The sequence below is a fragment of the Triticum aestivum genome, chromosome 2B (genome assembly GCF_018294505.1).
Source record: "Triticum aestivum cultivar Chinese Spring chromosome 2B, IWGSC CS RefSeq v2.1, whole genome shotgun sequence".
NCBI classification, from domain to species: domain Eukaryota; kingdom Viridiplantae; phylum Streptophyta; class Magnoliopsida; order Poales; family Poaceae; genus Triticum; species Triticum aestivum.
The window spans coordinates 521666904-521691630 of NC_057798.1; the positions used below are offsets into that span (position 1 = coordinate 521666904).

The window sequence follows — 24727 nt, forward strand, 5'->3', positions numbered from 1 at the left end:
AATATTCTGTCTAAACTTTTAAAAAATAGCCTCCATACATTGGCCGTAGCCTGCCCTTTTTATAGGCGCCACACACCTGATGGAACCGACCCAACATATACGAACGATATATCTCTCTTTTCTAGTTTAACTAAACGAATCTTACCTAATTAACAAACCAGCAAGATTGATCACGTAAGGACCTAGGACTCAAAAGAAAGTCTACGTAAGTAGGACTACTAGATAAAATATAAACTTGACCCTCACGTTACCATGTAGAGCCTGAATTGGAATTCTTTCCAACGAAAAACCAACTACACGGGGGCGTTCTAAAATTAGGCTTGATCGCCTCTTCCTTTGGTTCAAGTGTCGATGGGAACTTTAAGAGAACAGATCCAATATAAAACACATGTTCACTGACTGGCTGCACTTGGACGTCTTGTACCTCGGCCATATTTCTCTTCTCCACGATACATTTTTCTGATATTTGTGGCATCGAATTCCAATGATCCAAGTTCTTGTCCTTCTGTTTAGAGCACGAAATAACCTGAAATATTTTTGGATGTGAAACAATATCTTTGAAACCAGTTGCCACATCATCCTCCCCCGCTTGAAACGAAGTCGTCCTCGGCTTCGTGGTGGCTTTATGGACCTTCTTATTTACTGAAAGAATATCACCCCCCTCCACTTGAAGAGACACCACCGTTGGTTTCGTATTTTTCTTGTCAGCCCTCTCCTTTTGCACTGTTAATATCACATCTGAGCAAATTAATTTCTCAGCCATCGGCTTAAGTGTCATTTGCTTTCCGGAATGAACAAATGTATAAGTATTGGACCTGCCAGCATGCATGGCATTACGATCATGCTGCCATGGTCGTCCAAGTAATAAACCACAAACTTCCAGCAGTAAAACATCGCATTCCACATCATCAACATACTGTCCAACTGAAAATGGTACACGCACTTTATGTGTAATTTTGAGCTTCCCACAATTGTTCAACCACTTTAAATGATATGGTTCGTCATATCGCCATGCGGACAAACCAAGTTTCTCCACCAACATCTTGCTAATGCCATTAGTGCAACTGCCTCCATCAATAATTAACTTGCACGCCACACCTTTAATGTCACACCGAGTTTGAAATAAACTCATGCACTGACCTTTGTCCACTATCAAGTCATCTTCATCATGTACCCTCTTAAGTTGCATATTCAGCCCACTCGTTGGTACTGCTGGTTTCTCTTTGTTCTTCTCATGTGAAGAAATATTTTTAGTTCCAACAAGACTATCCTCCTCCTTTTTCTTTTCTAGCAAGATCTGCTCTACTTCTTTCTTTGCATTAATTGCAGCATGTGCTCGGTCTCTTCTCTTACGATCTTCCAAATATTGTTCGGAAGAGTATGCTTCAAAATAAATCCATCGACCATTACGAAAATTCTGAAATTTCCTCCAAGAAAAATAGCCAGATTTATCAATCTGTAGCTCCCTCTTTTTTGTCCAAGATTTACCAAGTATCAAGCTACACATATACATGTGATATGGAAGAACATCACAGAAAACTGAATTGGTAAATCCACAAAATCCAAAGGTCACCTCTACTTGATGTTTTATTGTCACAAATTTTCCCTGCCATCTGAGCTTATATGGGTCTGGATGCTCTATTACTACTAGCTTCAATGCATCAACCAAGGTTTGACTCACCAAATTTATTTCTGAAGAACGATCAAACATTGCAGCACAAGTAGTTGGCCCAACCTTCACTCTTGTGTAGATTTGAAACCATGAAAGGGCTCGTGACGGATCCTTCTCACATTGGGACATCTCACCATCAAAATAATACTCCATCCTCATCGCAGTTTTAGAATATGTATGAACAAATTAAAGAGAAAATTTGCACCGTAATAAACCCAGTAATCTGATACCAACTGATGAGAGCACGACCTCAGACGTGCCGATGATTTGTCCCAATCTTTTACTATGCAATAACCTCCAAGATCCACCGATAAAAAATACTCCCAATTACACGAGCGGTACGCGTAACCTGGAGCAGGGGTGACGACGACCAACGGACAATCCCTCGACACACAAGGAACTTCCGCCGTACTAGACGTTACCAGCGCGCAACCCGTCGGTGACGAACGGACCTCGAGCCAAGTGCAACTTTCATACAGAAAAATCACGCGAGATAAATAGCAGCGACACCCAAAGAGGGCCGCTTCGTAATGGATACAATATTCTGTCTAAACTTTTAAAAAATAGCCTCCGTACATTGGCCGTAGCCTGCCCTTTTTATAGGCGCCACACACCTGATGGAACCGACCCAACATGCAAGATACGAACGATCTATCTCTCTTTTCTAGTTTAACTAAGCGAATCTTACCTAATTAACAAACCGGCAAGATTGATCACGTAAGGACCTAGGACTCAAAAGAAAGTCTACGTAAGTAGGACTACTGGATAAAATATAAACTTGACCCTCACGTTACCATGTAGAGCCTGAATTGGAATTCTTTCCAACGAAAAACCAACTACACGGGGGCGTTCTAAAATTAGGCTTGATTGCCTCTTCCTTTGGTTCAAGTGTCGATGGGAACTTTAAGACAACAGATCCAATATAAAACACATGTTCACTGACTGGCTGCACTTGGACGTCTTGTACCTCGGCCATATTTCTCTTCTCCACGATACATTTTTCTGATACTTGTGGCATCGAATTCCAATGATCCAAGTTCTTGTCCTTCTGTTTAGAGCACGAAATAACCTGAAATATTTTTGGATGTGAAACAATATCTTTGGAACCAGTTGTCACATCAGTTGTAGAGTCGTATCAGTAGCGCGGGGCCCCGCACTACTGATACACCTAATACACGTGCTACTGTTAGGCTTTTCCCTAGTAGTGATATGTCCCGCAAGCTCTGACTCGGGAGCAACGCGAGGAGCTCCGCCCTAGGAACGAGCAATTCTTGAACACCCCATCATTCGTACCCCTAGTACTCATTGTCAGGATCATAACCCCGACAGTTAACTCGAACACGGATCATCAAACCTCCCATAAACGTCTGTAGCGGCATGTCTGGACATTTTTTTGCCATTCAACATCGTCAGTCAAACGTCCACGGATGCATCCGAATGTCTGAGATCCCACAAACCGATACCAAAACCAGGGAGGTTTGCAGGTGTTCGGACTCGTGCCACGTTTGCGTTCAACTACACGGGCCCACCCAAAATCATTCCTGCACCTTCCTCTCTAGAAACCTCATCGAACATTGACACGTCTCCAACGTATCTACTTTTCCAAACACTTTTGCCCTTGTTTTGGACTCTAACTTGCATGATTTGAATGGAACTAACCCGGACTGGCGTTTTTTTAGCAGAATTGTCATGGTGTTATTTTTGTGCAGAAATAAAAGTTCTTGGAATGACCTGAAAATCCCCAGAGACACGTTTTGGAATTAATAAAAAATATTGGTGAAAGAATCAACGTCAGGGGGCCCACACCCTGTCCACGAGGGTGCAGCCCCCCCGGGGTGCGCCCCCTGCCTCGTGGACCCCCTGGACCTCCACCGACCTCTACTCCAACTCCATATATTCACTTTCGGGGAGAAAAAAATCAAAGAGAAGGATTATCGCCTTTACAATATGGAGCCGCTGCCAAGCCCTAATCTTCCTCGGGACAGCTGATCTGGAGTTCGTTCAGGGCTCCGGAGAGGGGAATCCATCGCCATCGTCATCATCAATCATCCTCCATCACAAATTTCGTGATGCTCACCGCCGTGCGTGAGTAATCCCATCGCAGGCTTGCTAGACGGTGATGGGTTGGATGAGATTTACCATCTAATCGAGTTAGTTTCATTAGGGTTTGATCCCTAGTATCCATTATGTTCTCAGATTGATGTTGCTATACTTTGCCATGCTTAATGCTTGTCACTAGGGCTCGAGTGCCATGGTTTCAGATTTGAACCTATTATGTTTTCATGAATATATGTGAGTTCTTGATCCTATCTTGCAAGTCAATAGTCACCTACTATATGTTATGATTCGGCAACCCCGAAGGAACAATAACCGGGACCACTCCCGGTGATGACCGTAGTTTGAGGATTTCATGTATTCACTCAGTGTTAATGCTTTGGTCCGGTACTCTATTAAAAGGAGGTCTTAATATCCCTTAATTTCCAATAGGACCCCGCTGCCACGGGAGGGTAGGACAAAATATGTCATGCAAGTTCTTTTCCATAAGCACGTATGACTAGATTCGGAATACATGCCTACATTACAATGATGAATAGGAGCTAGTTCTGTGTCACCCTATGTTATAACTGTTGCATAGGAATCGCATCCGGCATAATTATCCATCACTGATCCATTGCCTATGAGCTTTTCATATATTGTTCTTTGTTTAGTTACTTCTCCGTTACCACTGTTACGTTTACTACAAAATTGCTAGTTTTACTTTTGCACCGTTACCGTTACTTCCGTACTACTTTGCTGCAGATATTAAGTCTTTCAGGTGTGGATGAATTGACAACTCAACTGCTAATACTTGAGAATATTCTTTGGCTCCCCTTGTGTCGAATCAATAAATTTGGGTTGAATACTCTACCCTCGAAAACTGTTGTGATCCCTATACTTGTGGGTTATCAAGACTATTTTCTGGCGCCGTTGTCGGGGAGCATAGCTCTATTCTTTGAGTCACTTGGGATTTATATCCACTGATCACTATGAGGAACTTGAAAGATGAAAGAACCAAGATTTTTCCCTCAACTACGAGGGGAGGTAAGGAACTGCCATCTAGCTCTGCACTTGATTCACCTTCTGTTTTGAGTAAACTTGCAACACCTACACCTGCTATTGATTCTGATATGTCGCATGTTATTGATGATGCCACTTCTGCTATGCATGATGCTTATGATGAAACTACTTCTATGATCAATACTACTGTGCCATTAGGTGAATTCCTTGATGAAACAACTTGCTAGGGTTAGAGAGAATGAAATTATTGAAACTGATAATATTGATGAAAGTGATGATGAAGATTCTCCCCCTAGATATGAAGTGCCTGATGTTCCTGAAGGTTATGTTATGGATGAAGAAACTGCTAGAGACCTTTTTGTTTGCAAATATAGATATAATCTTAAGAAACTGTTAGCTAAGCTGAAAGAAAAGTCTCTGAATGCTAGAATGAAATATGACCCTGCTTTTTCTACTTCACCTATCTGTATTTCTGATAGGGATTATGATTTCTCTGTTGATCCTGAGTTAATTACTTTGGTTGAATCTGATCCTTTTTATGGCTATGAATCTGAAACTGTTGTGGCACATATTACTAAATTGAATGATATAGCCACCCTATTTGCTCATGAGGAGAAAAATCGTTATTATTATATCCTTAAGTTATTTCTGTTCTCATTAAAGGGTGATGCTAAAATATGGTTTAATTCTCTTGCTCCTGGTTGTGCGCTTAGTCCCCAGGATATGCTTTATTACTTCTCCGCTAAATATTTCCCCGCTCATAAGAAACAAGCTTCCTTAAAGGAAATATATAATTTTGTGCAAATTGAAGAAGAGTCTCCCACAAGCTTGGGGGAGGCTTCTCCGATTACTTAATGCTTTGCCTGATCATCCTCTCAAGAAAAATGAAATACTTGATATCTTTTATAATGGACTAACCAATGCTTCTAGAGACCACCTGGATAGTTGTGCTGGTTGTGTTTTTAGGGAAAGAACTGTTGAGCAAGCTGAATTGCTATTGAATAATATATTGAGTAATGATAATGATTGGACACTTCCTGAACCAACTCCTAAGCCAACTACAAAGAAAAGGGGTATTCTATTTCTCAGTCCTGAAGATATGCAAGAGGCAAAGAAATCTATGAAAGAAAAATGTATTAAAGCTAAAGATGTTAAGAATTTACCACCTATTGAACAAATACATGGTCTTGATAACCCGACACGGCTAGTAAAGGTAAATTCTCTCTATAGATTTGATGAAAGTGATATCCCTCGTTATAAGTCTGCTAGCCAATGCCTGGATGAGTTTGATAATTTTATTGTTAAACAAGAAAACTTCAATGCTTATGTTGGTAGACAATTTGAAACGTAATGCTTATATGATTGAACACTTGAGTGATTATATGTCTAGAGCTAAAGGTGACCTTAAGCTTATTAGTAAATATGCATCTATGGTTACCACTCAAGTAGAACAAGTGCTTAAAGCACAAGATGATTTGCTTAATGAATTAAATAATAAGAAAATGATAATGTTGTTAGAGTTATGACTAGGGGTGGTAGAATGACTTAGGAACCTTTGTATCCTGAGGGCCATCCTAAAAGAGTTGAGCAAGATTCTTAGAGGCCTAATATTGATGCACCTAGTCCTTCTAAGAAAAAGAAAAAGAAAGATGATAGGACATTGCATGCTTCTAGTGAACCTGTTGTTGACACCCCTAAGAATCCCAATGATATTTCTATTTCTGATGCTGAAACCCAATCTGGCAATGAACATGAACATAGTGATAATGTTAATGATGATGTTCATGTTGATGCTCAACCTAGTAATAACAATGATGTAGCAATTGAACCTGCTATTGACCTTGATAACCCACAATCAAAGAATCAAACTTATGATAAGAGAGAATTCGTTGCTAGGAAGCACAGTAAAGAAAGAGAACCATGGGTTCAGAAACCTATGCCTTTTCCTCCTAAGCCATCCAAGAAAAAGGATGATGAGGATTTTGAGCGCTTTGCTGAAATGATTAGACATATCTTCCTGCTTATGTGTTTGCCTGATATGCTTAAAATCAGTCCTTATGCTAAGTACATGAAAGATATTGTTACAAATAAAAGAAAGATATCTGAAGCTGAAATTTCCACCATGCTTGCTAATTATGTTGGAAATATGCCCTAGAGGCAATAATAAATTGGTTATTATTATATTTCTTTGTTCATGATAATAGTCTTTTATTCATGCTATAACTGTATTATCCGGAAATCGTAATACACGTGTGAATACATAGACCACAATATGTCCCTAGTGAGCCTCTAGTTGACTAGCTCGTTGTGATCAACAGATAGTCATGGTTTCTTGGCTATGGACATTGGATGTCGTTGATAACGGGATCACATCATTAGGAGAATGATGTGATGGACAAGACCCAATCCTAAGCCTAGCACAAAGATCGTGTAGTTCGTATGCTAAAGCTTTTCTAATGTCAAGTATCTTTTCCTTAGACCATGAGATTGTGCAACTCCCGGATGCCGTAGGAATGCTTTGGGTGTACCAAACGTCACAACGTAACTGGGTGACTATAAAGGTGCATTACAGGTATCTCCGAAAGTGTCTGTTGGGTTGGCACGAATCGAGACTGGGATTTGTCACTCCGTGTAAACGGAGAGGTATCTCTGGGCCCACTCGGTAGGACATCATCATAATGTGCACAATGTGACCAAGGGGTTGATCACGGGATGATGTGTTACGGAACGAGTAAAGAGACTTGCCGGTAACGAGATTGAACAAGGTATCGGTATACCGACGATCGAATCTCGGGCAAGTAAAATACCGCTAGGCAAAGGGAATTGAATACGGGATCGATTGAGTCCTTGACATCGTGGTTCATCCGATGAGATCATCATGGAACATGTGGGAGCCAACATGGGTATCCAGATCCCGCTGTTGGTTATTGACCGGAGAACGTCTCGGTCATGTCTGCATGTCTCCCGAACCCGTAGGGTCTACACACTTAAGGTTCGGTGACGCTAGGGTTATAAAGGAAGTTTGTATGTGGTTACCGAATGTTGTTCGGAGTCCCGGATGAGATCCCGGACGTCACGAGGAGTTCCGGAATGGTCCGGAGGTAAAGATTTATATATGGAAAGTTGTTGTTCGGGTTCCAGAAAAAGTTCGGGTTTTTTCGGTATTGTACCGGGAAGCTTCCAGAAGGTTCCGGAGGATTCCGGAGGGGTCCGGAAGTACGAAAATTGTTCCACCACGTCCAATACAGTAGCATGGGCTGTAGGGGGGCGCCCTAGCCTTAATGGGCCAGGGGCACCAGCCCCCCCAAGGCCCATGCGCATGGGAAGGGGAAACCCTAAGGGGGAGGGCCTCCACTTGACTTGGGAGGCACTCCTCCCCCCGTTGGCCGCACCCCTTGGGGTGGGAAACCCTAAAGGGGGCGCAGCCCCCCTTCCCCCTATATATACTTGAGGTTTTGGGGCTGCCAACACATGAGTTCTCTCCCTCTTGGTGCAGCCCTACCTCTCTCCCTACTCCTCCTCTCCCATGGTGCTTGGCGAAGTCCTGCGGGATTGCCACGCTCCTCCACCACCATCACGCTGTTGTGCTGCTGCTGGATGGATTCTTCCTCAACCTCTCCCTCTCTCCTTGCTGGATCAAGGCGTGGGAGACGTCACCGGGCTGTACGTGTGTTGAATGCGGAGGTGCCGTCCGTTCGGCACTAGGATCTCCGGTGATTTGGATCACGACGAGTACGACTCCTTCAACCCCGTTCTCTTGAACGCTTCCGCTTAGCGATCTACAAGGGTATGTAGATGCACTCTCCTTCCCCTCGTTGCTGGTTTCTCCATAGATAGATCTTGGTGACACGTAGGAAAATTTTGAATTTCTGCTACGTTCCCCAACAGTGGCATCATGAGCTAGGTCTATTGCGTAGATTCTTTGCACGAGTAGAACACAAAGTAGTTGTGGGCGTTGATTTTGTTCAATATGCTTACCGTTACTAGTCCAATCTTGTTTCGACGATATTGTGGGATGAAGCGGCCCGGACCGACCTTACACGTACACTTACGTGAGACAGGTTCCACCGATTGACATGCACTTGGTGCATAAGGTGGCTAGCGGGTGCCAGTCTCTCCCACTTTAGTCGGAACGGATTCGATGAAAAGGGTCCTTATGAAGGGTAAATAGCAATTGACATATCACGTTGTGGTTTTTGTGTAGGTAAGAAACGTTCTTGCTAGAAACCCATAGCAGCCACGTAAAACATGCAAACAACAATTAGAGGACGTCTAACTTGTTTTTGCAGGGTATGCTATGTGATGTGATATGGCCAAGAAGAATGTGATGAATGATATGTGATGTATGAGATTGATCATGTTCTTGTAATAGGATTCACGACTTGCATGTCGATGAGTATGACAACCGGCAGGAGCCATAGGAGTTGTCTTTATTTATTGTATGACCTGCGTGTCATTGAAGAACGCCATGTAAACTACTTTACTTTATTGCTAAACGCGTTAGTCATAGAAGTAGAAGTAGTCGTTGGCGTGACAACTTCATGAAGACACGATGATGGAGATCATGATGATGGAGATCATGGTGTCATGCCGGTGACAAGATGATCATGGAGCCCCGAAGATGAAGATCAAAGGAGCTATATGATATTGGCCATATCATGTCACTACTCTATTTGATTGCATGTGATGTTTATCATGTTTATGCATCTTGTTTGCTTAGAACTACGGTAGTAAATAAGATGATCCCTTACAACAATTTCAAGAAGTGTTCTCCCCTAACTGTGCACCGTTGCTACAGTTCGTCGCTTCTAAGCACCACGTGATGATCGGGTGTGATGGATTCTTACGTTCACATACAACGGGTGTAAGACAGATTTACACACGCGAAAACACTTAGGGTTAACTTGACGAGCCTAGCATGTACAGACATGGCCTCGGAACACGGAGACCGAAAGGTCGAGCATGAGTCGTATAGCAGATACGATCAACATGAAGATGTTCACCGATGATGACTAGTCCGTCTCACGTGATGATCGGACATGGCCTGGTTGACTCGGATCATGTAATCACTTAGATGACCAGAGGGATGTCTATCTGAGTGGGAGTTCATAAGATGAACTTAATTATCTTGAACATAGTCAAAAGACCTTTTGCAAATTATGTCGTAAGCTCGCGCTTTAGTTCCACTCTTTAGATATGTTCCTAGAGAAAATATAGTTGAAAGTTGAAAGTAGCGATTATGCGGACAGTAGAAAGCTTATGTCCTTAATGCACCGCTCAGTGTGCTGAACCCCAAACGTCGTTTGAGGATGTTGCGAACATCGGACATACACGTTTTGATAACTACGTGATAGTTCAGTTAAACGGTTTAGAGTTGAGGCACTAAAGACGTTTTCGAAACATCGCGGAACATATGAGATGTTTCGAGGGCTGAAATTAGGATTTCAGGCTCGTGCCCACGTCAAGAGGTATGAGACCTCCGACAATTTTCTTAGCCTACAAACTAAGGGAGAAAAGCTCAATCGTTGAGCTTGTGCTCAGATTGTCTGAGTACAACAATCACTTGAATCGAGTGGGAGTTGATCTTCCAGATGAGATAGTGATGTTTCTCCAAAGTCATTGCCACCAAGCTGCTAGAGCTTCGTGATGAACTATAACATATGAAGGATAGATATGATGATCCTTGAGGTATCCATGATGTTTGACACCGCGAAAGTAGGAATCAAGAAGGAGCATCAATTGTTGATGGTTGGTGAAACCACTAGTTTCAAGAAGGGCAAGGGCAAGAAGGGATACTTCATGAAACAGCAAATCAGTTGCTGCTCTAGTGAAGAAACCCAAGGTTGAACCCAAACCCGAGACTAAGTGCTTCTATAATAAGGGGAACAACCACTAGAGCAACATTACCCTAGATACTTGGTAGATGAGAAGGCTGGCAAGGTCGATAGAAGTATATTGGATATACATTATGTTAATGTGTACTTTACTAGTACTCCTAGTAGCACCAGGGTATTAGATACCGGTTCGATTGCTAAGTGATTAGTAACTCGAAATAAAAGAGCTACGGAATAAACGGAGACTAGCTAAAGGTGAGCTGACGATATGTGTTGGAAGTGTTTCCAAGTTTGATGTGATCAAACATCGCACGCTCCCTCTACCGTCAAGATTAGTATTAAACCTGAATGATTGTCATTTGGTGTTTGCGTTGAGCATAGACATGATTGGATTATGACTATCGCAATACGGTTATTCATTTAAGGAGAATAATGGTTACTCTATTTATTTGAATAATACCTTCAATGGTCTTGCACCTAAAGGAATGGTTTATTGAATCTCGATCGTAGTGATACACATTTTCATGCCAAAAGATATAAGATAGTAATGATAGTACCACTTACTTGTGGACTGCCATGTGAGTCATAATGGTATAAAACGCATGAAGAAGCTCCATGTTGATGGATCTTTGGACTCACTCGTTTTTGAAAAGTTTGAGACATGCGAACCACGTCTATTGGTGTATACGCATGAAGAAACTCCATGTAGATGGATCGTTTGGACTCACTTGATTTTGAATCACTTGAGATATGCAAATCATACCACATGGGCAAGATGACTGAAAAGCCTCGTTTTTCAGTAAAATGGAACAAGATAGCAACTTGTTGGAAGTAACACATTTTGATGTGTGCAGTCCAATGAGTGCTGAGGCATGCAGTGAATATTGTTATGTTCTTACTTCACAGATGATTCGAGTAGATGTTGAGAATATTTACTTGATGAAACACAAGTCTGAATTATTGAATGGTTCAAGTAATTTCAGAGTGAAGTAGAAGATCATTGTGACAAGAGGATAAAATGTCTATGATATGATCATAGAGATGAATATCTGAGTTACGAGCTTTGGCACACAATTAAGACATTGTGGAAATTGTTTCACAATTAATACCGCCTGGAACACCATAGTGTGATGGTGTGTCCGAACATCATAGTTGCACCCTATTGGATATGATGCGTACCATGATGTCTCTTATCGAATTACCACTATTGTTCATGGGTTAGGCATTAGAGACAACCACATTCACTTTAAATAGGGCACCACGTAATTCCGTTGAGATGACACCGTATGAATTATGGTTTAGAGAAACCTAAGTTGTCGTTTCTTAAAGGTTTGGGGCTGCGACGCTTATGTGAAAAAGTTTCAGGATTGATAAGCTCGAACCCAAAGCGGATAAAATGCATCTTCATAGGACACCCAAAACAGTTGGGTATGCCTCCTGTCTTAGATCCGAAAGCAATAAAGGATTGTTTCTTGAACCGGGTCCTTTCTCGAGGAAAAGTTTGTCTCGAAAGAGTTGAGTGGGAGGATGGTGGAGACTTGATATGGTTATTGAACCATCACTTCAACCAGTGTGTATCAGGGCACAGGAAGTTGTTCATGTGGCACCTACACCAATTGAAGTAGAAGCTTATGATAGTGATCATGAAGTTTCGGATCAAGTCACTGCCGTACCTCGTAGGGTGACAAGGATACGTACTACTTCAGAGTGGTACAGTAATCCTGTCTTGAAGGTCATGTTGCTAGACAACAATGAACCTACGAGCTATGGAGAAGCGATGGTGGGCCCAAATTCCGACAAATGGTTAAGAAACCATGAAATCCGAGATAGGATCCATGTATCAAAACAAAGCATGGACTTTGGTGGACTTGCCCGATGATCGGCAAGCCATTGAGATAAATGGATCTTTAAGAAGAAGATGGACGTAGACGGTAATGTCACCATCTATAAAGCTCGACTTGTGGCGAAGAGTTTTTCACAAGTTCAAGGAGCTGACTACGATGAGATTTTCTCATCCGTAGCGATGCCTAAGTCCGTCGGACATGTTAGCATTAGCTGCATTTATGAAATCTGGCAGATGGATGACAAAACGAGTTTCCTTACCAGTCTTCGTAAGGAAAGGTTGTATGTGATACAATCAGAAAGGTTTTTGTCGATCCTAAGGATGCTAAAAGGTATGCTAGCTCCAGCAATCCTTCTAAGGACTGGAGTAAGCATCTCGGAGTTGGAATGTGCGCTTTGATGAGATGATCAAAGATTTTGGTGTATACAAAGTTTATGAGAAACTTGTATTTCCAAAGAAGTGAGTGGGAGCACTATAGAATTTCTGATGAGTATATGTTGTTGACATGTTGATGATCAGAAATGAATTTCTGGAAAGCATATAGGCTTATTTGGAAAGTGTTTTTCAATGGAAAGCCTGGATTAAGCTACTTGAACATTGAGCATCAAGATCTATAAGGATAGGTCAAAACGCTTAATGGTACTTTCAAATGAGCACATACCTTAACATGATCTTGAAGGTGTTCAAGATGGATCAGTCAAAGAAGAAGTTCTTGCCTGAGTTGTAAGGTACGAAGTTAAGACTTAAAGCTCGACCTCGGCAGAAAAGAGAGAAAGGACGAAGGTCGCCCCCTATGCTTTAGACGTAGGCTCTACAGTATGCTATGCTGTGTACCGCACCTGAAGTATGCCTTGCCATGAGTCAGTCAAGGGGTACAAGAGTGATCCAAGAATGGATCACAGTACAGCGGTCAAAGTTATCCTTAGTAACTAGTGGACTAAGGAATTTTCTCGGTTATGGAGGTGATAAAGAGTTCGACGTAAAGAGTTACGACGATGCAAGCTTAACACCTATCCGGATAGCTCTGAGTAGAGATACCGGATACGTATAATGGAGCAACAATTTAGAATTGCTCCAAGTAGAACAGTTATTTGGAATAGCTCCAAATAGAGCGTGGTAGCTGCATCTAGGAGATGACATAAAGATTTGTAAAGCACACACGGATCTGAAAGGTTCAGACCCATTGACTAAAACCTCTCTCACAAGCAACATGATCAAACCCAGAACTCATTGAGTGTTAATCACATAGGGATGTGAACTAGATTATTGACTCTAGTAAACTCTTTGGATGTTGGTTACATGGCGATGTGACCTGTGAGTGTTAATCACATGGCGATGTGAACTAGATTATTGACTCTAGTGCAAGTGGGAGACTGTTGGAAATATGCCCTAGAGGCAATAATAAATTGGTTATTATTATATTTCTTTGTTCATGATAATAGTCTTTTATTCATGCTATAACTGTATTATCCGGAAATCGTAATACACGTGTGAATACATAGACCACAATATGTCCCTAGTGAGCCTCTAGTTGACTAGCTCGTTGTGATCAACAGATAGTCATGGTTTCCTGGCTATGGACATTGGATGTCGTTGATAACGGGATCACATCATTAGGAGAATGATGTGATGGACAAGACCCAATCCTAAGCCTAGCACAAAGATCGTGTAGTTTGTATGCTAAAGCTTTTCTAATGTCAAGTATCTTTTCCTTAGACCATGAGATTGTGCAACTCCCGGATACCGTAGGAATGCTTTGGGTGTACCAAACGTCACAACGTAACTGGGTGACTATAAAGGTGCATTACAGGTATCTCCGAAAGTGTCTGTTGGGTTGGCACGAATCGAGACTGGGATTTGTCACTCCGTGTAAACGGAGAGGTATCTCTGGGCCCACTCGGTAGGACATCATCATAATGTGCACAATGTGACCAAGGGGTTGATCACGGGATGATGTGTTACGGAACGAGTAAAGAGACTTGCCGGTAACGAGATTGAACAAGGTATCGGTATACCGACGATCGAATCTCGGGCAAGTAAAATACCGCTAGACAAAGGGAATTGAATACGGGATCGATTGAGTCCTTGACATCGTGGTTCATCCGATGAGATCATCGTGGAACATGTGGGAGCCAACATGGGTATCCAGATCTCGCTGTTGGTTATTGACCGGAGAACGTCTCGGTCATGTCTGCATGTCTCCCGAACCCGTAGGGTCTACACACTTAAGGTTCGGTGACGCTAGGGTTATAAAGGAAGTTTGTATGTGGTTACCGAATGTTGTTCGGAGTCCCGGATGAGATCCCGGACGTCACGAGGAGTTCCGGAATGGTCCGGAGGTAAAGATTTATATATGGAAAGTTGTTGTTCGGGTTCCGGAAAAAGTTCGGGTTTTTTCGGTATTGTACCGGGAAGCTTCCAGAAGGTTCCGGAGGATTCCGGAGGGGTCCGGAAGTCCGGAAATTGTTCCACCACATCCAATACAGTAGCATGGGCTGTAGGGGGCGCCCTAGCCTTAATGGGCCAGGGGCACCAGCCCCCCCAAGGCCCATGCGCATGGGAAGGGGAAACCCTAAGGGGGAGGGCCTCCACTTGACTTGGGAGGCACTCCTCCCCCCCTTGGCCGCACCCCTTGGGGTGGGAAACCCTAAAGGGGGCGCAGCCCCCCTTCCCCCTATATATACTTGAGGTTTTGGGGCTGCCAACACATGAGTTCTCTCCCTCTTGGTGCAGCCCTACCTCTCTCCCTACTCCTCCTCTCCCATGGTGCTTGGCGAAGTCCTGCGGGATTGCCACGCTCCTCCACCACCACCACGCCGTTGTGCTGCTGCTGGATGGAGTCTTCCTCAACCTCTCCCTCTCTCCTTGCTGGATCAAGGCGTGGGAGATGTCACCGGGCTGTACGTGTGTTGAACGCGGAGGTGCCGTCCGTTCGGCACTAGGATCTCCGGTGATTTGGATCACGACGAGTACGACTCCTTCAACCCCGTTCTCTTGAACGCTTCCGCTTAGCGATCTACAAGGGTATGTAGATGCACTCTCCTTCCCCTCGTTGCTGGTTTCTCCATAGATAGATCTTGGTGACACGTAGGAAAATTTTGAATTTCTGCTACGTTCCCCAACAAATTATACTTTTAAGGGTGGAATACCAAAGAAACTAGGAGATCCAGGAGTACCAACTATACCATGCTCCATTAAGAGAAACTATGTTAAAACTGCTTTATGTGATCTTGGAGCCGGTGTTAGTGTTATGCCTCTCTCTTTATATCGTAGACTTGCTTTGAATAAGTTGACACCTACTGAAATCTCTTTGCAAATGGCCGATAAATCAACTCCTATACCTGTCGGTATTTGTGAGGATGTGCCTGTTGTGGTTGCAAATGTTACTATTTTAACAGACTTTGTTATTCTCGATATTCCCCAAGGACGATAGTATGTCGATTATCCTTGGTAGACCCTTTTTGAATACTACAGGGGCTGTTATTGATTGCAACAAAGGCAATGCCACTTTTCATGTTAATGGTAATGAGCATACGGTACACTTTCCGAGGAAACAACCGCAAGTTCATTGTATCAATTCTATTGGAAAAATTTCAACAATTACTATTGGAGGTTTTGAATTCCCTCTTCCTACTGTCAAGAAGAAATATGATATTCTTATTGTTGGGGACATGCATATCCCCATTGAGGTAACCTAGTGTTATTCTAAAATTCTCCGGTTTCATGTTATTCAGAAGAAGTTTGTTAACAAGACATGATCAACCTTGTTAGTGGATTCCTTTTGATGAGCATGAGATGGATGAAGTTAGAAAGCACAACTCTCTGTACCCTCCTTTTACTTTCTGTTATTTAGAATAAATAAAGCAAAAATAGTATTTTATGTCTGTTTTCTGAATTATCCTTGCAATAAAAAATACCCCAAAAATAAAAAAATTCCAAACGCCCTGAAAATGAAGTATGATTTTTTGTAGAATATTTAAGAATTTCTGGCACTAAGAACACACGAGGGGCCCCACAATTTGGCCATGTGGGCACAGGGTGCGCCCACCCCCTAGGGCGCGCCCCCTACCTCGTGGGCCCCACGTGGACCCCCTCCACTTATTCCAGCACCCACTCACTTCGTCTTCCTCCAGAAAAAAAATCCTCCCATAGCTCAAACCCGTGTTCGAGCTCATCTTGCTGCCATTTTCGATCTCCTTGCTCAAAGTGTCATTCACAAAACTGTTTTTGGGGGATTGTTCTTCGGTATGTGACTCCTCCAATGGTCCAATTATTTTTTGTTCTGGTGCTTTATGTATTGCAAATTTTTGCTGCTAAGGTGACCCTGTTCTTGAGCTTGCATGTCAAATTTATATGGTCAAAAGTAGTTTATTGCATGATATAGCCTCTATGCACTTGTGGGAGTAGTTTCTATCAATCTTTTTGAGTTTGGTTCACTTTTATTTTGAGTCACTAAAATTCCAGAATTTTTTCAGAGAAAGAAAAATGCATAGGAAAATGTACCAAGGTGGTTCCTCAAGGAATAAAGGACCAAGGCTCGCGATATGTGAGCCTGACAATGAACCACCGAGGGAAGCTCAAGTGCGGCCTTGTGAATGGCCCTTAGAAGAGTTTATGGTCCAAGCTGGTTTCAAGGATGAATTTGACGCGTATATGCGTAATGATGATCTTGAGGACTTCGTGTTAGAAAAGTGCCTACAGTACCACTACCTCACTGATTCCATTGTGAGGAGGTTTAAATTTACATCCTCGTGCAATTCTCACACTATTTTATTTGATCTTTATGATAAATCATATATCATGGACCTAGAAGATTTTGATACTGCTTGTAAACTCCCGCAGTGGGGCAATGTTAGTGAACCAATATAAAGACTTTCTTGCTAGTATCACTATGAGGGAATCTAGAGAAATCACACAAGCTCCCATAGGGAGCATTCATTTCCCTTCCATACATTATTTTGCTCTCTTTATAGGTAGATGCATTAACGGTAAAGATGAGGCTTGTCACATGTGCGTTCCAGATCTTAGTGTCCTCAAGAGTGCGGTATTAGGTGATAAACAATATAACTTGGGGGCCATTGTTGCACGAAGGTTGCACCTTAATAGTAAAAATGGAGATTTGTTTGGTGGAATTTATGCAACTCATGTAGCTAAATATCTTAGTGTACCCATACACGACAATGATATGGAGTTACCACCTGCTTATCTAGATTATAGTGCTATGGTTCGCCATCAGTTTCTTGAGAGGAACAACCAGTTCCTCCAGTACCGACTAATCTTTGATAGACAGCGTACTATCCATGTTGCCCTCCCTGCCCCTACTTTCTTTAATTTTCAGGCAAAAAGGAGATATCTTATAACAAGGGAGGAGGTGAACGAGTACAAGAGGAGGACGGAGGCAGCTTGCCTCCAAGCTGCAGCTCTTCAGGCAGTAGCTGTTGCATCTCAGTACAACCCCAGCTACGACTTTGGATATCCGCCAGGCCAGCGTGGCCATAGACCAACTTAGGCCAAATGCCTAAGCTTGGGGGAGTACATATTTCTCACCAACATTACATTCATGTTCACACACTCATTCTAGTTGTTGGTGCTCATACTTTTTCATTGTACCATCCATGCTAGTTTATTTCCTTTTCTTGCCTTCTTCTTGTGTGCTTGAAAAATCTTAAGAAAAACCCAAAAAAATAGATGTAGCTTTTAGCTAGTTTACTTTCTATGCCTTTAATAGTAGTAACTAAGAAAACCCAAAAAGATTTCTCGTTCTTGTTTTGCTTATTGGGAGCTTTCCCGTGTAAATAGTTTTATTTCTTTTCTTTTCTTTGGGGGTCGAGAGGAGAAGACCACGATGAAAATGTTGAGTGGCTCTCATATGCATTATTGATGATCTAACCAAGAGCCCATATTACCTTGTCTTCTCCTTTGTATTAAATGCTTGCAGATTCCTATTTAGTCCAATGCACGTGTACTATTATTATTATCCACACCGTTCGGTCGTGCAAGTGAAAGGCAATAATGACGATATATGATGGACTGACTGAGATGAGAGAAGCTAGTATGAACTCGACCTATCTTGTTTTTGTAAATATGATTAGTCCACTATTCCTGATTCAGCCCATTATGGATGAAACATGTTTGCAATGACAATTAGATACTATAGTTTTTCATGCCATGCTTAATTAGCTAGGAGTTTATAATGGTTTACCTTGTGTACCAACATGCTATTAAAATGGTTGTGATATGGTATGATATGGTAGTATCCTCCTTTGAATGATTCGAGTGGCTTGACTTGGCACATGTTCAGGCATGTAGTTGAAACAAAATCAACATAGCATCCACGATATTTATGTTCATGGTGATTTATATCCTACTCATGCTTGCGCTCATTGTTGATTAATATTAATGCATGTTCATGACTGTTGTCGCTCTCTAGTTGGTCACTTTCCAGTCTCTTTCTAGCCTTCACTTGTACTAAGCAGGAATACTGCTTGTGCATCCACTTCCATAAACCCCAAAGTTATTCCATATGAGTCCACCATACCTTTCTATATGCGGTATCTACCTGCCGTCCCAAGTAAATTTGTATGTGCCAAACTCTAAACCTTCAAATGAAATTCTGTTTTGTATGCTCGAATAGCTCATGTATCAACTAGGGCTGTGTGTATCTTCCATGCTAGGTGGGTTATTCTCACGATGAGTGGACTCCGCTCATCACTCACGAGAAAATGGCCGGTAACCAGAATGCCCAGTCTCATGCTCAAATCAAATCAAAATAAATGCAAACAAAACTTCTTCAGGATTATTGTTAGTTGGACGACACCCATTGTTTCGGACAAGCCATCGACCAGGAGGATGATGACCCGGACCTCCACCAACCTCAACTCCAACTCCATATATTCACTTTCGGGGAGAAAAAAAATCAAAGAGAAGGATTCATCGTGTTTTACAATACGGAGCTGCTGCCAAGCCCTAATCTTGCTCGAGATGGCTGATCTGGAGTCTGTTTGGGGCTCCGGAGAGGGGAATCCATCGCCATCGTCATCATCAACCATCCTCCATCACCAATTTCATGATGCTCACCGTCGTGCGTGAGTAATCCCGTCGTCTTGCTGGACGGTGATGGGTTGGATGAGATTTACCATGTAATCGCGTTAGTTTTGTTAGAGTTTGATCCCTAGTATCCATTATGTTCTAAGATTGATGTTGCTATGCCTTTGCCATGCTTAATGCTTGTCACTAGGGCCCGAGTGCCATGATTTCAGATCTGAACCTATTATGTTTTCATGAATATATGTGAGTTCTTGATCCTATCTTGCAAGTCAATAGTCTCCTACTATGTGTTATGATCCGGCAACCCCGAAGTGACAATAATTGGGACCGCTCCCGGTGATGACCGTAGTTTGAGGAGTTCATGTATTCACTAAGTGTTAATGCTTTGATCTGGTACTCTATTAAAAGGAGGCCTTAATATCTCTTAGTTTCCAATAGGACCCCGCTGCCACGGGAGGGTAGGACAAAAGATGCCATGCAAGTTCTTTTCCATAAGCATGTATGACTATATTCGGAATACATGCCTACATTACATTGATGAAATTGAGCTAGTTCTGTGTGACCCTATGTTATAACTGTTGCATGAGGAATCGCATCCGACATAATTATCCATCACTGATCCATTGCCTACGAGCTTTTCATATACTGTTCTTTGTTTAGTTACTTCTCTGTTGCCACCGTTACGATTACTACAAAACTGCTACTGTTACTTTTGCCACCGTTATAGTTACTTCCATACTACTTTGCTACTAAATACTTTGCTACAGATATTAAGTCTTTCAGGTGTGGTTGAATTGACAACTCAGCTGCTAATACTTGAGAATATTCTTTGGCTCCCCTTGTGTCGAATCAATAAATTTGGGTTGAATACTTTATCCTCGAAAACTGTTGCGATCCCCTATACTTGTGGGTTATCAAACATTCATGGCGCTTAGTGCAAATGCAGAGCGAATGACCGCCTACCCGAATTGATGCCGGGCAGACAGACATGACCCGAGGGTTGAGTGCGCTAGCGTTCACATTGGCGTGGCGATCAAGAAACCTACTCCGGCCGCTGCACCGGATTGAAGCGGCATCGGTCTACCTGCACCGGCTACTTAAGAAGGCGCCACAGCGGCCAACCCCATCTCCTCTCCTCTCCTCATACCACTGCCTCGCCTCTCATATCCTCTGCACAACGCGATGAGCAAGTCCAGCAGCGATTGGTTCTTGACGCCGGTCGGTGGATCTTGTGAAGGGAGCTCCGGATCATGGGGTTTCCACCCATGGTCTCTGGGGCTATCGTATTCCACTGCTTTGTTGGGAAGGACGAAGTCGTGCTCTCATGGGAAAACGAGGAGCAGCAGCAACCGCCCCTCCCTGCTGAGGCTGTGCACAACAACAAGGAGAACCAGGCGATGAAGAACTTGCGCTGGAGCGTAAATGCCACGTCTGTGGTCCGGTGCCACCCTGACGGCCCCCGTCGTGTCAAGGAGGAGCCTCCCCCACCCCCGTGATACCCTGACATCCAAATCAAACGTCACATCAAGGAGGAGCCACCCTTCCTACTGTGCAGCTAGGTTGGACACTTCATCCGGTCGGCATAATGGCCAAGATGTCTATGACGAGGCAAGGTGAGGGTGCCGCCACCACCGTCGTCAATCGACATGGAGCCAGTGGTGCCCGGTAGCCATCAAGAAGAGTTGCTCTCCTCGGCGCTCGCGAACACACACGGGCACATCCTACATTACATCGGTCCCGACGATGGCAACATGTTGTGAGGCACCATAGCAATGGACGAGAAGGTAACATCCAAGGCCGCGTTTGTGACGCCAGATGTGGCGCCGACCCCGACCTCGTGTTGTTCTAGGCCACCGCCCAGACGTTATTCGACGATGGCGCATGCTTAGTGACTAGCTCCTCAAAGTGAGGCTAGCCGAGTCTGAGCACGCCGCCCATGCCATTGGCAACAAGGGCAAGGCCTCCGCGACCAATGCTGCCAGGATGACGCGTCTGATCGCCAGCGCCAGGGCAGTGACCGAACAGTTCTGCCATGACCCTACACGCCCTTCCTGACTTGAAGGAACATGACGAGGATGACTCTGATGGCAACAACGGCGAAGGACACCACGACAGAGGTGCCACCAGCCAAGGCGGCCATGCGTACGAGGTCACTGTCCGATAGCTTGCGTAGTTTAGTTTTACTAGTAAAAGAGCCTGTGCGTTGCAACGGAAGAAAAAACACAACACATACTCTTAACCGAACAACCATCACTCAAGACCTAGGCACATCTCCTTTATTTTAGCGACACATCATATTTGTGTTGCCGCTTATCCTTCTACTAACCTTCGCCGGCGATGGCATTAGTGTTCACACAAACCAAAACGTGTTAGAATATGGTTAATCCTAAGACGTCTCCCTCTCCCTCTCTCCTCCCTCTCCCTCTCTCTCGCTTTCACTCACACTCGCGATGAGAAATCTATTCTTTTCCCCTGCGACGTATTCAAGGATAAGCATGTGTAGTTCTCGATGTTTTCTTTTTCCTATATGATTATAGTGGTTGTTTATTTTCAATCCGGATCGCCGCCTGTATGAAAAAAAATGAATCATGCCCTATAGTTATAAGTTTGCTTCCAAAACAATATTTAAAAATATTTAACAGGTAAAATTAACATCATATTCAGATTTCACATATTTTTCTAATCAAATTTCATATATAACATATTAAAATCGGAGTTATGGTTTAAAAGATACGTATAATTTAGAAAACCATTTGTTTGAAGTAAATATCTTCCAAAATAATATTTATAAATACTTAACATATTAAAATAATCTTATATTCATATTCTACGTATTTTTCTAATCAAATTTTATATATAACATGTTTAAATTGGAGTAACGGTTTAAAAGATATGGATGGTTTAGAAAAGCATTTGTTTGACTTAAATATGATCCGCAGATGGAATACCTAAAGAGTCAGGGGGGTTTTCAAAAAATTGTAAAAATAACGGTTTGGTGTGTCTTAAATCCGAACTGCCGGTTGATTTCATGAAAATGTAAGGGCTCTTTTGCAAATTGACGCGACGAACGGGCAGAAACCGTACGTGCTTTATTATTAGGTAGAGATTTTATTTTATTAGGAGAACTTGTTATATATCGTCCAGTTTTGAGTGTGATGCGTGGAACTTTCTTAAAATTCATCCGGTTTGGTGTGTTCGATTTGATGATGTGCATTGCAGTTGTCCTAAGAGACACTAATATGTGCAAACAATTGACAAATTTTGTTGGGCCCACACGTCAGTGACAGTCTGAAACGATATCAGTGGAGTTAACGCGGGTCCGTGTGTCAGCGCCGTAACTGATTTTGTGTTCTTTTATTTCCTCTGTCGGGAAGCTCTTTCCTTTCACACGTTGTTTCTCCTTTTGAGAGCCTGGCCTGCCGCTTTGGACGGTGCCAAGTTCGCCTGTCTTAGTGTCCCCTTCGTTGACGCCTTTCACAAACAGGTGCACGCTTCCAAAGCTTGTCCTGTTGCATGCCATGCCACCCCCCATTGCCTCCCTCTAGCTAGCTTGCCTCCTATATGTACACAGCAAGCCCTGTTCCTACAGCCACCACCAGCTCAACTGCGCCTCAGCACCAACTGCAAGGAACAGCAGAGTTATCCGGGAAAGATTAGCTGCCATTTGCGACCATGATGAAGCTGAGGTGCCCCAATCCCAAGAGGCTCTTCAGGAGGAGCTCCTCCAAGATCAGGAGGTCTAGTAGCAGCTGCAGCAGCAGCAGCAGCGACAATGGCAGCGATGCCTCCGGTGGCATCCGTGGCGGCGGCGGCAGCGGGGAGATCGAGTGGGAGGTGCGGCCCGGGGGCATGCTGGTGCAGAGGAGGGACGGGAGGGGCGACATCGAGGTGATTACAGTCAAGGTGGCCACCGGGTACTCCTGGCATGAGGTGTCCATTGGAGCTACCTGCACTTTTGGTGAGTAAGTCATAGAGTACCCCCATCTTCCTAGAAGCTCCATCAGTAGAGTATAGAGTACTAAATCATAGCGTCGTTCGTCGTCCTTGTGATTTTTTAAAAAGAATGCACGGACCTGCCGGATGGAAGGCTTCCTGACCTGCCACCGTGCACAAGATGGTTCATAGTTTTTTAGTACTACAAAGCATAAACTAATCTATTTTTTCTAGAAAATGTACACACGATGGTTCAGAGTAGGAACCTAAGCGGAACTTTCCTCCATCTAGTACGGAGTAGTACAAAGCAATGTGTTTTTTTAATCACTGAATATAGTAAATCAAGTACACTTCTCTGGATCAAGGTCTAACATGTGTTATAAAAATTATTTTGTGCAGGTGAGCTGAAGGTGGTAGTATCCATGGTGACGGGGCTGGAGCCGAGGGAGCAGAGGCTGCTCTTCAGGGGCAAGGAGAGGGAGGATAGCGACCACCTCCACATGATTGGGGTGAGCGACAAGGACAAGGTGCTACTCCTCGAGGACCCTGCCCTCAAGGACATCAAGCTCCGAGCAGCGCTCGCGGCCCAGGCCGTGCAGAGCCCGTATCAGACTTTTATCAAGGTGTAGGCCGGCCGGCCTCTCCCACCGCGCTAACAGTTATCTAAATCAACCACACTATCAGGCATCAGCTAGTCAGGTCTCACAAGATTGCTAACAAAAAGCATATCTGGAACCTGATGCATGGCGTTGTTCGCTCCTGCTGATCAGTTCTTAAGCATCACTCCATTGGAATGGAAGGGCAAAGGCCCTCCTCGTGTGAGAGTTAGAGTACTATCACTTTTAATTAATTATAATTGCATGGTTGTGCAATTTGTAGCTAGTTGCAAGTTTAAGTCCTTTCTTCTAGATGCTGTAAGGGCCAGCCTCCTCCAGGAATTGCAAGTCTAATTATGGATGTCATGCGTGGTACTTATTATGTTAGATTGGAGAGTGCAATCTTGGATAAGGCATGTGCCCTCTGGCATAGTGTGGGCTATATGGAGTTGTTTGCTACATGCAATTCTGTTGTGGATGAGATGTATCAATGTATCATGATCCATGAAGTTATGAGACCACATTTTTGTTGTCCTTTTTTCCATTTAGAAGTTTTTTCCGGAGTTGGTGCTAGATGTTGACAGTGTTCGCATAGTACCTGAACAACAACGGTCCAGTAATCTACATTGATTTTTATGATAATGGGACGTAAACTCAAGTTACTGATGGGCATGGGACGATTTTACCCAGGAATTAGCCCTTGGGATTCAAGTAACAACCCTAATCCTGCGTGTCCGAAATGAAA

The 24727-nt window shown here is 43.3% G+C and overlaps 1 protein-coding gene across 1 annotated transcript; it reads left to right on the plus strand.

Annotated features, from left to right (window-relative positions):
* Positions 1-22964: 22964 nt before the first annotated feature.
* LOC123045791 (BAG family molecular chaperone regulator 1) lies at positions 22965-24524 on the plus strand. Its single transcript, XM_044468967.1, has 2 exons — positions 22965-23411; positions 23786-24524. The coding sequence occupies exons 1-2, from the start codon at positions 23126-23128 to the stop codon at positions 24013-24015; spliced, it is 516 nt and encodes a 171-aa protein (XP_044324902.1). The 5' UTR covers positions 22965-23125; the 3' UTR covers positions 24016-24524.
* The last annotated feature ends 203 nt before the right edge of the window (positions 24525-24727 follow it).